At 41.2% G+C, this 15,710-nt stretch overlaps 1 protein-coding gene across 1 annotated transcript; it reads left to right on the top strand.

Annotated features, from left to right (window-relative positions):
- The first annotated feature begins 1,220 nt into the window (after positions 1-1,220).
- Positions 1,221-15,710, top strand: LOC107732388 (influenza virus NS1A-binding protein homolog A). Its single transcript, XM_016543691.1, has 15 exons — positions 1,221-1,412; positions 7,206-7,471; positions 7,710-7,834; positions 8,238-8,407; positions 8,518-8,593; positions 8,674-8,847; positions 8,930-9,055; positions 11,060-11,167; positions 12,874-13,000; positions 13,088-13,315; positions 13,400-13,521; positions 13,602-13,728; positions 13,912-14,043; positions 14,204-14,377; positions 14,453-15,710. Exons 3-15 carry the CDS (start codon positions 7,724-7,726, stop codon positions 14,707-14,709), a joined length of 1,932 nt encoding a protein of 643 aa, XP_016399177.1. The 5' UTR covers positions 1,221-1,412; positions 7,206-7,471; positions 7,710-7,723; the 3' UTR covers positions 14,710-15,710.

Genomic DNA, 15,710 nt, shown 5'->3' with positions numbered 1-15,710 from the left:
CAATTAAGATTTACAACTCTGGCTAAGGCAGAGAGTCTTACCTGTGCAGGAGAGAGAGGATAATGAGGAAAATTTGGCTCTGACGTCATGCACTCCTGCATCACAGAAAAAGCTAAGCTTCTTTGCACATGGGGAGGCGAAGGAGTGCAATATATGATATGGTATTGGAGGTCTCGACATATAAAAGCCATAATCAGGACACTCATCATTCACTCATTTGTGACGATGCAAAAGCTTTCTGGCCAGTGACCACATGCAAAGATTATCACCCTTTGACGCTGGGTGTGTAAAGCCTAAGGCAAAATGAAAATGAGAGGGAGAATGCAGGTAATGTTTGTTTCAAAACCATGAAGTTCTAACCTTTTTGACCTAAGGTCCTCTAAGAAAATATTTTTGAATGCCTCGCCCTTAGAAATTAGTAGTGTTAAAAGATTAAAATAATTATGATACATTTCATAAGATAAGTTTCAAAAATGGAATGTTTATCATTAAAAACTACAGGAGCTCATTTCCGCTCACTAAAAGACGGTAATTGCGAATTGTGAGATATGAACCTGCAATTGCGAGAAAAAATGTCTGAATTGCAAGATAAAATGCCACAATTATCTTTTCTATTTTTATTCCATGGCAGAAAAAACACAGTATCACGAAATGTAAACTCAGAATTCAGAGAGATAAAGTCAGAACTGCTAGAGAAACTTTTTTTTTTTTTTTTTTTCCCTGTTATTATTATTTTCCCCCATGGTGGAAGCAGATTTCCATAAAAACAACTATGGTTGAAGGGATAAAAAAATATTTAGGAAATGTTTGCATATTTTTACCTGAAAAATAGAGAATTGTCAATTTACATTTTGTAAAACTACACCTTGATTTTAATGAAGTTTAAGCACTTGAAGTTAAAATAATTTAATATAGGTTATGTTAAAAATAATCTAAGGCCCCTATGAAGTGATGTCGCCTAGTGGACCACGCCCCTCTGTTGGACAACAACCACTATTCAAGAATGACCGAGCACGAAATGCCTAAAGCAAATGAGATAGATGCAGTGAAAAAAAAGTTTCAAAAGCTATGTCTCAACCTTTTTTACAGTCTATGGTCTCAACCCAGACTAGTTTTACAAGCCGTTCTCCACTGACTCCAGGGCCCGTCCTCACCTCACAGTCCGTCGGTACTTTTCCGCAGGCGGAGCTCTAGCTTTACGTCACGCGCGATTCAGCCCCGTGGCTTTTGTTAAGCGCGTGCTCCAGTGTCGCTGTCAAAGCTCGCTCACCGATCTAACAGTCTCGAGACCCGGAACGACAGGGTTGAGCGGACGCAGAAACGTGCCACATCTGTTGCTTTTGCAATCCACAACCAACAGCTCTGAATTTACCTTAAATATGTCTACTATCGTCTACCGTCAAACAGATCAGGTAAGAATCAAGCTTATCAGCATTGTGTGAAGCTTCACGGCGTCTGACCTCCTAGGATTCTTTAATACTACGTGCTTCTTTTATTTATGATTTTTAAAGATTATTTGCTTGTACGTTGCTATTTTGTATTACACGTACACTTCTATGTACGTTACTCACGCGACTGCCATATGGTGCGTCGTAATCTGCTCTGCATGTCTCTTCATAAACGCATGCGTTGCTCTCATCACTCGCTTGAGTTTAACGTTTGCATTGCGCAGCAAACTGTGATGTTGTACATGTTTAATTTAGTTGGATTTATCTATTTTGTACGCTGTACATTTATTTCACGAAATAAAAAATATACAAAATAAACATGGGGTTTTACAGTTACAGCAATTGTATTGTCATCATTTGGCATTTATAGTATTTTAAGGGCTGAAATATTGCACAGTCAGTATTCACTGGTCAGGCAGTTCATTTATCCCAGACTACAGTCATGTCGTTTTTTCCCGTTTCATAATAAAATGGGCTTCATACACTTTGAAATCTAGCTGCTTTGCCCTGTAAAATTTGATTGTGCTGTTGTCCTGATTATTGTCTGCTTACAAGGCAAATCGTTTTCTATTCTTAAAATCAAATAATTATTCTGTACTTCACCGTTAAATAGAACAGTAAATGCCGACCAAGGTATAAATGTAATAACAGATAAATGAAAACCAGGACGGGACAGCTGTCAAGGTTAAAAAAGAGTGACTAGTGGTTCATAGAAAGCAGTGCTCGTATATTTTGACGCAGAACGTACATTTTACCTCATCGTTGATCTTTTGTGAGGAAGATGGAAAAATAACGACCAGGTCCTACTGACCCAGTTTTGGATTTTACTGTAGACTTGGACGAGGGGCTTAGAAACGTATTGGGCTCTGTATGATGCAAGCTTCATTGTGCGGGAAATGTGGATACGAGGCGTGTTAATGGACACTTCTTGTAGCCAATTGTATCATGTATGCTGGCCTATCAGGTTTCGTGAATTTAATGGGGCGTAACCCATAGAAATTTGTCCCTGCATGGTTGATCGTTTGCATCGATATTTGATTGAATGCACCATATGGTCTCACCTTTCATCTCATATGTAATAATTGTACAATTTAAATTATTTAAACATTTTTCATACAGTTTTATTAAGCAGCAGTTCTCAAAAATTATGGTTTTGTTTTCTTTTTTGCTTGTTTTCTCTCTACATATGTCCTCTCTTCATACGTGAAAATACCTGCAAACGTTTCCACAACCTAACATTGTGTGCACTCTCCCACAGTACATCTAATTTACTGTGGTTTTACACATAAAATCTCTAATCATATTTCACAATCCCACTTGCAATCACAGGAAGCAGCAGTTTCACTTCTTGCAAATCCTTTTCCGTTCCATATCTCCACATCTGCCTATGGATGACCTAATTGTCACCGCAGTGCTTCATTTGTAAGGGAAATGAATGCAGCAAATCCTGTGCTCCTTAAACTAAGACCTTTGCTTGTGTATTTTGATACATAGATTCTTAAGAGTTAAGATGCTGTTTTTCTGTATACATCTATTATTTTATATTTTTGTTTTTAGAGAATTGCTTAGCTATTTAAGTGCCTTTCCTCTGTTGCATGTTGTGGTTAATGTGAATCACTGGGAGACATTTTCTGTGACGGCCACTGTGAATAAAATCTGTGTTCTGTCTCTTTCCCTTTCAAACATTCTTTCCGTACATGGTGAACGATTATTCAATTTTCCAGCCTGTTCTCATGCGTGAGCTCAGCCGGTGGCTCGGTTAGCTCAATGTTTAAATTGTGTTCTCCTATTAACCTTTTCCCATAAAGGTTAGCATTTCATTAGAGAGGGGCAGCAGAGATAAAAACCAAGAAGCCAAAATAAAAACAGCTGCTTTGTTGCCCTTTGCTCTCCGAATGTAATCTATTAATTCACAAAGCAGTTAAAAAACAGAATCTATAAAAAAGTACTGAACTGTAATTATTATGATGGAGTAGTCATAATGTGTGTCCTTTCCATCTTTGTAATTAGGAGTTTAAATTACATAAGCTCTTCTGCTGCCTGAGGGTTTATGAAAAGAGTAGCAGTGTGTTTTAGTTTAGGTTGAGAGAATAAATCACTAATTTTACCAGGTGTTATGTAACCCCTGGAAATGCAGCTCAGATTTTAGTGCACATCTGAATATGATTTTATGATATCAATTTTCTGCATGCTTTTTTCCACAGCCTCTCATGATCTTGCACAACCATTTGACCATAATATCATTTCTTTAGTTGCACATCCACTTCCCTTCCTGCACATTTTATTCAGATTGACTGTTGTGCTAGCCATTCATGAGCTCAAAGGTACATTGGGTGATTTGTCCATAACTCCATAAAAGACGTATGTTATTATTTTATACATCCAGGGCCATTATTTAAAATCATTATTATTTGTAAAGCATGGCATTAACAATGCCAAGGTCTTGATACCTGGTAAAATTTGCCATGAATAGCTTTGCATAGAAAAATGCAAATATATAAATGTTAGCAAGCCTGTGTGTTTCTGACGCTGACTAATGTAGTTCACCTTTTTCTCAGAGCTGGAGGAGATCCCAGAGAGAAAGCGTGACTTGCAAGAAAGGGGTCTTATGACGGAGACCATTATAATTGCAAATGCTGCTTGTTGTCATGGGGTAGACTAAAGGCTCGTTCACACTGGGACGAATATCGCGCGCGATTATCGCCGACGTTTAACGCCTCGTGACTAAACAAAGGGCGCCAATGTGAGTGTGCACACCAACGCGCAAAACGCGAGGCGTAAAAGCGTCATTTTTTTTAAAAACGCCTCGGGCTCGTTTTTTCGGTTTGACGCGCCGCGTTAAAACTGGCCGACCAATGAGATTGGCGCTTTGTTCACATGCCTGGAGCTGCTAAAGTTACAGTAAAACACGACTTGGTGGCGCTCAAGCACAAAACGGTCTTGCCGAGCACACATTGATACCTAACGAAAAAGAGGAAGTAAGTAGGCCAAGAAGATGCATCGAGGCAAGATGAATGTAGCTGCTGGTCTCATTGGTGTCTGAACACAAAGGGCTTTATGACAAATGCGACAGTGACTACAAAAATCTCGATAAGAGGGAGTTGTTATGGAGAGGAATTGCAGATCAAATAGGATTCGATGTGTACCGGGGTATTTCTGTTTTTCATTAAGCGCCATCTAATGTCAGGGAGTGAATTTGCACGTTCACACGGCTCATCGCCTGCGAAAAATCGCTTGGGTATGAACACAAACGACGCGTCGAAAAACATTGGTGATAAGCGCGCGCGATAATCGTCCCCGTGTGTACGAGGCTTACGAGCAGTTTGAACTATATACAAATGCATGCAAGGAACTCATTGTCCTCTTATTGTCCTCATAGCCTCAATTTTATTTTTTTGTATGGCCTTAAGCTTTCTAAAGTGTTTTTGAAAAATCACATACCCTGCCTTTAAGTTGTTGCTCAATCTGGGTTATCTGTTGAGTCCTTCTGCAGACAGAGTCAATAGAACAACTGTTGCTATGTGTTTCAGCCCATTCTCCTCTTTCTCTCTCGCCTCGCTGTCTGTCCCACGCTTACCGACTGAGCATGCTGTTTGCTGCATGCCAGAGAGGGCCAAAAAGATTATATGCACAAAACAGTCTTTCAGAGTGTTTTCTGCCACCACACATTTCAGTATCTGCCCATCTTTTTGTCTTTTCACCCTTGACTCTGTCAGTAATTGTGTGAGGATGCCGTGGTTGCCACTACACAATGAACAGATTTGTGAGTCCGTCTGAAGCTGCAAAGTCAACATAGGCTTTATCTGCTGTCTGACCCGTAAATGCCTTGGTTTAAAGTGTCAGTCCCTGTTTCCACTCCAAGTGGACCAACGGCTCTCAGATTAAAGTCACTAGTTTGAAACTGGACAGTTCAGATTTATCAATGAGTGGAAAGTTTCACATTTTAAGAGTCAGTGACATGATGCTGTTTTTGTCCTAAAATACTGTATGTGTCAATGTCATTGCATAAAATATCAGATAAGGTGACCTTTTAATGACAAGACATAATTCAGGTTTTATTAAAATGAGGTGTGACTCCAAAAAACGTAATTTAAAAAAAAAAAAAAAAAACTTGCATGTATTAAATGTTTTTTAATTAAATTTAAACCTTTCTTCAAAATAAGTTTAAGATTTTTTTTTTTTTACTTTAATTTTTTTAAGGGTGCTTTCACACCTTGCTTTGTTCCGAAACAGGGATTAAAATTATTACAATGAGGAGTCCAGAATTCATAGGGGAAAACATTTTTAAAATGCACCTACTAAGAAGAAGAGCAATAAGACGGCATAAAATGAAAAAGTGCGCTTTGATTTTGAATGGCGAAGATGTGCTCACCCACAGACATTCACAGGATAATTTTGAGGTATTAGCAAAACAACAAAGCTAATGTTTTTCACAGAACTTACGTAATTACCCATCATACATTGTGATATAGCCAGGTTCGTTGGATCGGTTTGCTTTCTCACTACAACTGAACCGCTCCAGAGTTAGTTTTCAATCAAGCCGAGACCACCTCGTTCAGGCGATCTCGGATCGATTGTTTTGGTGCGGATCCAGGTGCGATTGCCTTTTTCATATATGCCCAAACGAACCGAGCTAAGGGGGGAAACGCGCCAGGTTCCGAAACAACGGGCCAGGTGTGAAAGCACCCTAAGATATTTTCTTCGACTTTTTTTTTTAAGGAGTAAAGAGTTTGGATTAACTTTATATGTGAGATTAAGTGGAATAAACTCCAGTGTAGACAGTTAAAACAGGAAGGGCATTAGAGAGAGCTCACATAAAAAGCATAATTCAGTGCTTCCGTGGTCTTTTACTCATCCTAGTGCTTGAAAGTGTTTCTCCAGTGCCACTTATCTTCAAGAGGAAGCATCCCTATGATGAGGTAAATTAAAGCCTAGCTTTTTCCGATTGCTGTTTTCAATAATCAACCCCTGAGGAGGATAGAGCAAGAGAGAATGAGCAGATTATCCAAAGGCCTCCACTGCCTGCTTGGAGCATTTGCGTCGACTGAGGCTGGAATGGATAAAAGGATGTGAGTGGAAAAATACTAGCAGGTTTTCATGTAAAACATGAGGATTCCGCACACTGGAGCTCATTTGTTTTTCGCTTCTGCATTTTTCCATCCCCACACAGCTGTAGCCACATCATTGTGGGAATGTGATAAATCCATCAAAATTTCTAAGTACATTTTTTTTGGGTTGTGTGACCATCCTCCACCCCTAAAATGTGACCTTCTGCTAGCTAAAAGAGTTTTGAATGACCTGTGGAGCATTCTGGAAGCATGTCGGTGTGGTAGAGCCATGTGGTTAACGGGGAAGAAGATGGGGAGAAGATGCGGGTGTTGTAGTAAGGGTCTGAACAAGAGAAGGGTTAACGGAGGGTCGGAAAAGCATGTCCTGAGAGGCAGCTTCTTGAATTAAGTCTGTATGAGACCGATTCTATCCGGATTAATTTCAGTTGTCTGTGCAGCAGGAGTGAAGGCTGATCCCGAATAAGGCACGTGTTTAACTCCATGAAAGCGATCAGTAGCGTAAAGCTGGGTCAGTCTGTGATCGGCAGCGCTTCTGCCCTTGGGCAACATGTGAACCTTTCATTTCTGTTAGTTCATTCCAGATCAGTATTAGATGTTGTGGCTATTGAAGTGCTAGTAATTGCCATTGATGTGATCAGTGTTTCTGAGATCAGTCATCACAACCCCTTGTTTGTTATTTGTTTTGCAGGTTATAATGCACAATCAACACAGAAAAGGTTTGAGTCTATAGCCAACGGGACACGTGAGGACTTGATTGCAGTCACTCTAAGCCTGAGAGTTTGAGTCACCTCTGACCCCCTGCCGTGCCCACTGGTTGCCTGGCATTGCCTTTTCCATCCACTTCGTAGTGAAGGAAGACCTAGGCACTCCCATTCCTGGTTCTACTTCACTCGTGCCTTTTTACGGCTTTCCAGAGTAAACTATCTCTCCCAGACGTACGCCATTCGGTATTAGGTAAGCGCATGACTTATACATGAGGCTGACTGTTATGTGTGCACAAAAGGACAGATTTAAAGTGATTATAGACTCTGACAGCTTTTTAGCCAGCAGCTAAAATGAGTGATACATTGTATTTCATGTGCAGATGTGTGCGTGGGTGATGTGTTTATGTAAGATATGCAGTGTGGGATAGATATTTTGAGGTAAAATCCTAAAATTGACTTAAGCATGTTATTGTTTCACTTTTGCAAAGGCTTAATTTCCAAAATGATTCCCAACGGATATTTGATTTTTGAGGACGAAAGTTTCCAGGATTCCACCGTGGCCAAGATGAACGCCCTTAGAAAGAACGGCCAGTTCTGTGATGTGAGACTACAGGTAACACACCCTTTTTTAACCTTATTATTCTCCGTGTCATTATGAGACGGCTGAAACATGACTCAGGGAAGAGTGTGTTTCATTATACGTGGGTCCTGGATCTTTGAATGGCCTTTAGCTGTGTGACGTTCATTAACAGACAAAGCCAAACCCTCGGTGTTCAGAATATTTCAAAGACTGAATGGGAGGTTTAACATTATCTGAAGAGATTTAATGGTTAATTCTCAAGATTATTTTCTTTCGATTCATAAAATACTTTGATGACATTTAAATGACCATGCACCATATCTGAAAATCCAGATTTATTGTAGGTAATACCTGTTAGTAAATGAAATCGAAATGGTGCCTATTTCTTTGTTACAATGTCATAATAGGCTTAACCTTTGTCATTTTACCTCTGCAGGTGTGTGGCCATGAATTGATGGCTCATCGGGCAGTACTGGCTTGTTGCAGTCCATATCTGTTTGAAATCTTTAACAGCGACCTGGAACCTCATGGTGTCTCTCATGTGAAATTTGAGGATCTGGACCCTGAGGCTGTGGAGATCCTTCTCAACTACGCTTACACTGCCCAGTAAGAGACACGCAATGTGCAATCAACCAGTTAGAGCCATTATACGGCACTTTTTCTACCATATTAATGGCTTTCCAATGTTTTCTGACATCTGTTGTTACTCTCTGCAGGTTGAAGGCAGATAAAGAGCTGGTTAAGGAGGTTTACTCTGCAGCCAAACGGCTCAAAATGGACAGAGTGAAGCGGGTAGGTTAATCAAGCATATGTTTTTGTGACCGTTTTACTTGAGATGAAGCTCTAACCAAGTCTTTTGTACTTGCTCTCAGATCTGTGGCGACTATCTTCTCTCTAAGATGGATTCCCAGAGTGCCATCTCCTATCGCAATTTTGCCAGCTGCATGGGAGATGGGCGTCTGCTGGGCAAGATCGACGGCTATATCCAGGAGCATCTTCTGGACGTGTCTGAGCAAGAGGATTTCCTCAAGCTGCCACGCCTTAAGGTGAGCTGACCTTTTAGGTCATATACTATGCTTTATTGCGCTCTTGTGCTAAAGATATGTTCTCTTTTGGTCTGGTTTATAGTTGGAGGTGATGCTGGAGGATAACTTGACCTTGCCTAGTAATGGCAAGCTTTACTCCAAGGTGATTGGCTGGGTTCAACGCAGCCTGTGGGAAAATGGCGAACCCCTGGAGCGACTGATGGAGGAGGTGAGCACTGCGCTCCACTGTGAGCTCCTCTCTCCCTTCCCTCCCTTCTTCCCCCTCGTAATTCATCCCATTCACAGATTTAACAGGTCACACCAGCCATCTTAATGGTAGAGGTTGGTTGGGTTTGTTCTCTCTGCCTTCCATATATATATATATATTTTTGTTTCCTCTTCCCCTTCACACTCAAATCACCCCGGGCCTTTAAGAATATACATTTAGGTACAGAATGGGGCTGTTACACCCTCCGCAAAGGCGAGTGGGTAGTCCAGGTGAGCCAAACTAAAAGCCTCCTGAATGCTCAGTGCTGTGCAGTAACTGCAGCTACTCTGTCTGCTCACAGAGAGTGACATGACATGTCGCCGTCCCAATGACATCTCTCTCTTCTCTAAGCAGGTGTGTGAGTGTTTGAGTGAGTGTGCTTGCTCTGGGAACCAGCACTAACAGTTCTTCCTCCCCACTGATTTATCTCTCCTTAGGTTTATTAGAGCAAACATCAGCAGGATTCTCACAAGACTGAAGAAGCCAAGACTGGGGCCCTCCAGGGTAATGAGTCAGTGAATGAAAGAAAATAACAAAAGAACGAGAGGGAGCTGTGGCGAAATGAGCGCTAGGCTCCTGCCTCTTAAACAAATGCACTCACCAACAGTACACAGTTCATTTAAAATGACACTTCAGATGTCTGAGTACCACCACGTTGAACACTTCAAAACATTCACATATTAAGTCCACCTACTGTAACTCACATATGCATGCGAAGTAAATCAAAGCATGTCACACAGTTGTTTATGCATACACTTACAGTACGAAATATTCAAATGATTGGCACACAAATATGGATGCTTTATGCCACTAAGGCATTTAACATTACATACACAGTATGCACCTGAATACTGATTAAGTACGAATGAAAGAAAAGGACAGAGCCATCGACTTCATAAAAGGCTTAATGATGGCACCTACAGTAAGTTTCATCCTAATTAAAGGAAGTGGGAACTGAGTGCAGCTTAGAGGGATGTTCTGAAGTTGCTCTCAGTTCCTAGTTCCTTTTAATCTGCTTTTGGACACATTCCCAGCAGAGATGGGCACAGGAAGTGACAGCAGCAGTCAGTCATGGAAACATAAAACATGACTTTTTTCCTTTTTTGTTTAAAAACAATCAAATATCAGTAAACTATAAAACACTACTATAGCTATAGACAAATGGCCTCTTTTTATTTCAGCAGTGCCTACTGGTCCTGTTCACTTGGCATCAACACTGTACACAGTTGGTCAAGGGCAGCTTACAATTTTTACTTCAGATACTTTCTCATTGGGCAAGACACTTAAAACATTGATGCAACAACCATGCTTTTACCATTTTATGTCCTTAATATATCTGCAAGTACCCATAGACAAATACACAGAAATGATGTAATGTTGATGCACATTTTTTGTTTAGTTTCTACAATCATTGTTTTATTTTGTTTTCAGTTATTTGAACTGAATTTTGTATTATATTTGGTTTTGAAAAAAACCTTTAAGCTTGAAGACAATCCAAGATTTTTTTTCTAAATGAAGCACTCATTTTTGAGCTGTGTAAGTTGAAAACAGCTAACCAGTGTTGTACTGGAGTTTATGTGATGACGTCTGACTTGACTAACCCCCTCAGCTGAGAGGATGGATGACAGCCGAACATGCACTGATGGAGCTTGTTTGTCTATTTCCTTCTGCAACCTTGTTGACAAATGAAGGTTCCCAAGATGCTTTGTGGCGAACAGTATTGTGATCCACATTCTGCTGTTTTCAGTGCAGTGAAAAGTCCAGAAGATCTTTGGAAATGCTCCTGAATCCACAACAACACTGTTCTTATTCTTTAAGAAGCTTTTTTTTACCAGCATCTTGCAGTGAACGAGTGCTATGGCCCTTCCCTTCTTAACTTTCCTTCTTCCCCTGACCCACGTAGTTGGGTGCTCTGTTGACATGGAGACAGCCACATGGGTTCTGTTGTTGCTGTGTGTTTTGCAGGTGCAAACGCTGTACTATTCGGCCGATCACAAGCTGCTCGATGGGAGCCTGCTTGACGGGCAGGCTGAGGTGTTCGGCACTGAGGATGACCACATCCAGTTTGTGCAGGTACACAACCAGCGCTGAGCTCTTCTCAGGCTGGACCGCAGCAGGCCCGTAGCGAACGCAAGATTTGATGCTAGGATAGAGCAGCTGCTTTGTTGTGCTGGGCTGTTGAGTCTTGAGCGTTTTGAGCTAGAGCGATCACGATGTGTGCGTGATGAGTGTGTGGATTGGGTTTTAATGCTGCTTATAGTGTGGCTTTACTTTGGGATTAGATTAAAGTAGATATAAGGTTAAAAGAATAGTCCAAGGTTCAGTACAAGCTCATTCGAAAGCATCTGTGTTGTGCTGTGGTTTATCACAAAAATTCATTTCCATATGTCCCTTCTTTAAAAAAAAAAAGCAAAAATCTGGATTACAGTAAGGCACTTACAATAGAAGTAATTAATCTGTTATCTGTAAATGTTATCTCATATAATACACACGCTTTAAAAGAAGAATTAATGTGAGACTTTTATAAAGTTATAAGCTTCATATCCTTTAAAAATTGGCCCATTAATGTCCATTGTACCGACCTTACTAAAACCTAAATTTTTGCTTTTTAAAGGGATCATGAACTGAGAAACCAAAATTCCCTTGATATTTTGACATATAAGAGGTCATTGTACTATATAAAACATCTTGTAAGTTTCAGAACTCAGAATGTTCCCGTTATTCTAAAAACAGCTTATATTGAAGCCAGTCTGCTAAAACGACAGCTTGTGAAATGTACAACTCTTATTACGTAATAGTGTATCTAAACACCGCCTCCACGTAAGAAGATCAATGCCTGCTTCTACATTGCTGGCTGTTTAGCCCCGCCCACCGATTTGCACATGTAGTGTAAATAAATAGAGGCAAATGCAGGTCTATGTAGAAACTAAACAATAAAGATCGCTCCGAATAAGGCGCTGTGCAGTGTCAAGCTGTGGAAAAACAGTCTTTGCATTGCTTTCCTTCTGATCCCAACGTTAGGAAAGAGTGGATGAACTTTATTTTTAATGACGTTCCAGAATGCGTCCGTAAGAACTTGGTCCTTTGTTCCCTTCATTTTACCGTGGATTCATTTACAAACAAGGAACAATTCGACGCTGGATTTTCAGAAAGATTGAAATTAAAAGATGATGCTGTGCCAGCTATATTGATACAAGTGTGTGTAACTGTTTTTATTACGTGATCACTGTTGCTTTGTCTGTTATTACAGATCGTTTGATATGTACTGAGTATTTATGTTTTTGACCTAAATCACAGCAGCGTCCATCTATGAAGGATGTAGGCTGTCAAACATACACAACTGTAAGCCAATCATACCAGTGGGCATTTACTTCATCCGCCACACCTATTCAAAGTGAGCGTTCTGATGAGGGGGGTTAAAAGCAGGACAGAAAATAGCCTATTACTTCTAAATTATGTTTTTTGATGTACAAATTGATAACACTATAAGGGGACCTCAGAGAACAGTACAAAATATTTAAAAAGGCAGTTCATGACCCCTTTAAAAGAAAAAGAAGCACGAGTCAAAATTATTTTTGTGGTATTCAGCATTATGCCACAATTGCTGTCTATAGATCTTAACTTGCATTGAACCCAGAATATTCCTTTAACCTGATGCAGGCCAAGCATCTTGTAAGTTGTTAAGTCAGGCTTACACCTAGACGGGGTCTGGGACTGTGTGAGGTTGTGTGTATGTGGACCATGGGCTCGGAGTCTGTAGCTGCGCTGTGCCTTTGCAGAAGAAGCCCCCACGTGAGAATGTACACCGACAGCTGAGCACCAGCTCCTCTGGCAGCCTCTCCCCTGGATCTGCCAAACATTCCTGCAAGCAAGAGTGGAAATACATAGCTTCCGAGAAGACCACCAGTACGTGTGCACTTTTGATGTCTTTAGATTGTCAAGACTTATCTGCAGTTCCTTAAAGTCACCTTCTTCCTCTTTCTCTCCCCACAGACAATACATATCTGTGTCTGGCCGTGTTGAACGGCGTGCTGTGCGTGATCTTTCTGCATGGGCGCAGCAGTCCCCAGGCCTCGCCCTCGGCCACACCTTGTCTGACCAAGAGCCTGAGTTTCGAGGGCCAGCCACTGGAAGAGGAACCCGACAAGCTGCTTGCACCCATGCACTATGCTCGCTCCGGCCTGGGCATTGCAGCTCTGAATGGCCGACTCATCGCCGCAGGTTAGTGGTCATCACAAAGTCCAAAGAAACCTGTGAAAGGCTCTCTTACTTTCATTGAGCAACTCTGTCTGATCCATTATTCAGGTGGCTACAATCGGGAGGAGTGCTTGAGGACTGTGGAATGTTATGACATGAAGACAGACAGCTGGAGTTTTATTGCTCCAATGAGGACTCCACGTGCTCGATTTCAGATGGCTGTGCTCATGGTGTGTACATGGTCAAATGGGTGTTTAAAAAGTACAGCCTTCAAAAGCACGGTAAAAAACTATGGTTTAAATCCAAACAGGGTCAGCTTTACGTGATGGGTGGGTCCAATGGCCATTCAGATGAACTAAGTTGTGGGGAGACGTACAACCCTAGTGCTGACGAGTGGACTCAAGTGCCAGAGCTCAGGACCAATCGTTGCAATGCAGGTAAAAACTTCACTTGTAGAATTTACAATTCCTGTTTCATTGGTTATTGGCCATAACGTATATAAATAAATATCAGTCTCAGTCAGAATTTGTGCATTCCTTTAGATAGATTTTGAATTTGTCCATCCAACAAAGAGAATACAGTAGCTTCAGATTTATCACTGCTTGTTTGACTTTCCTCAGGTGTCTGCTCTCTGAACAGCAAGTTGTATGTTGTTGGGGGATCAGATCCATGCGGACAGAAAGGTCTGAAGAACTGTGATGTTTTTGACCCTGTGAGCAAGGCTTGGAACAGCTGTGCCCCTTTAAACATCAGTAAGTCACGTTGACGTCAAAAAATATCCCTATAATTGCTTCCACAGGGGTTTTGGGCACTTAAAAGATCACAGCTTAAGCGTACAGCGGGGATTACATTGATGAAAAGCCAGATGGATCTGCAGATACTGTTCTCAACGTTATTTTTGTGCATCTACAGGGAGGCATCAGGCCGCCGTGTGCGAGTTGGATGGCTTCATGTACGTGATCGGAGGAGCAGAGTCTTGGAACTGTCTGAACAGTGTGGAATGCTACAATCCAGAAAACAACACTTGGACCCTTATTGCCCCAATGAACATTGCCCGTAGAGGAGCTGGAGTGGCCATCTATGAAGGTAAGCAAAGAACAAATGCTCGGAAAACGAACATACAGCTTGTAGAAGGAGGTAACCGATGTTCGTCTCTCTCAGGTAAACTGTTTGTGGTGGGCGGCTTCGATGGCTCTCATGCCCTGCACTGCGTTGAAATGTACGACCCCGCCCGCAACGAATGGAGGATGCTGGGGAGCATGAACTCGCCACGCAGCAATGCTGGTGCGGCCGTGCTCAGTGACATCATCTATGCCGTTGGTGGCTTTGATGGAAACGACTTCCTCAATTCGGTTGAGGCCTACAACCCTAAAACAGATGAGTGGAGCCCCTGTGCAGATGCCTTCACCAATTCCTAAGAGCCAGGGGTCAGGGAACCATTGGGGGTGGGGGGTTATCTCACTCAAACTAACAGGCTTAGTGACGTAATCGTGCTTTGTGATGTCCTGTGTGTATGCGGGAGGGTGGACAGGTGGGTTTTTGAGGTGTCGGGGTCTTGTAGGGTCTTCTTTACAGGGGTCACCCATGAGGCTTACCTTTCTTATAGTGTTTGGGAGGAGGTGGGTGGGGGTGGTCCGTTGGGGGTTGCCGAAAGCAACATTAAGCCTTTGCATATTGCATACTTTATTTTTGTTGTTGTATATATTGTTGTTTCTTTTTTTTTCCATTTTAAGAAGAATGCCAACATTTATTGCACACTGAGTGTACCTTTTTGAGTGGTTTTGAAATTCTCCTTTCTTTTTTGGCAATTTGAAGACAGGATTGATTGGTTGAACCTATTAAGGAAGTGATTCAGGTTGAATGTTTGCTTTATAGGTTTTTTTTTTGTGTGTTTTTTTGTTTTGTTAGCTCACTTCATTTAAAGCTCCATGCTTATACAAAGCCTTATTTTACAAAACATTCAAACACATGACTTTCCTTTTTGTATCATTAGCCATGACGTAGGATTACTGTACCAATCTTTAAAGATGGCCTTTTTTATATTTTTGATACACTGCTAAGTAACCAATAGATAGATGGATGAGCTAGTCGACACACAACACCCATGAGGATATAAACTTTAATCAGTGCCAGTTTAGTAACCCTCACATGCGTATAATCGACCACGCTTCAGTGCTTCTGCTCATTAGATCTTTTGTTACTATTTCTTTTGTTTGACTGATTCAAGCAAGTGAGGTGATGCTCATTTCCTTCTCAATACCAACATTTCTTAATATTTCCTGTGTTTAGCGTTTGGAAGCAACAAAAAATATTTTTGGCTCCATGGTTTTGTTTTTCTCAATAAACTTGATCGGGGGAGAAAATCCTGTACCACATTTGTTATGAACTGATATTTCCTTACTAATAAACCATTTCAACC

The sequence above is a fragment of the Sinocyclocheilus rhinocerous genome, unplaced genomic scaffold (genome assembly GCF_001515625.1).
Source record: "Sinocyclocheilus rhinocerous isolate Xijiao unplaced genomic scaffold, SAMN03320098_v1.1 scaffold68, whole genome shotgun sequence".
NCBI lineage: Eukaryota > Metazoa > Chordata > Actinopteri > Cypriniformes > Cyprinidae > Sinocyclocheilus > Sinocyclocheilus rhinocerous.
This window is presented reverse-complemented; position numbering and strand designations above follow the sequence as displayed.

Excerpts from the sequence above, each read along its gene's own strand:
- LOC107732388 (XM_016543691.1), top strand. The coding sequence starts at position 7,724 with ATGATTCCCAACGGATATTTGATTTTTGAGGACGAAAGTTTCCAGGAT. Across the intron at positions 7,835-8,237 it reads TCTGTGATGTGAGACTACAG|GTGTGTGGCCATGAATTGAT; the intron begins GTAACACACCCT and ends TTACCTCTGCAG. Across the intron at positions 14,378-14,452 it reads TGGAGTGGCCATCTATGAAG|GTAAACTGTTTGTGGTGGGC; the intron begins GTAAGCAAAGAA and ends CGTCTCTCTCAG.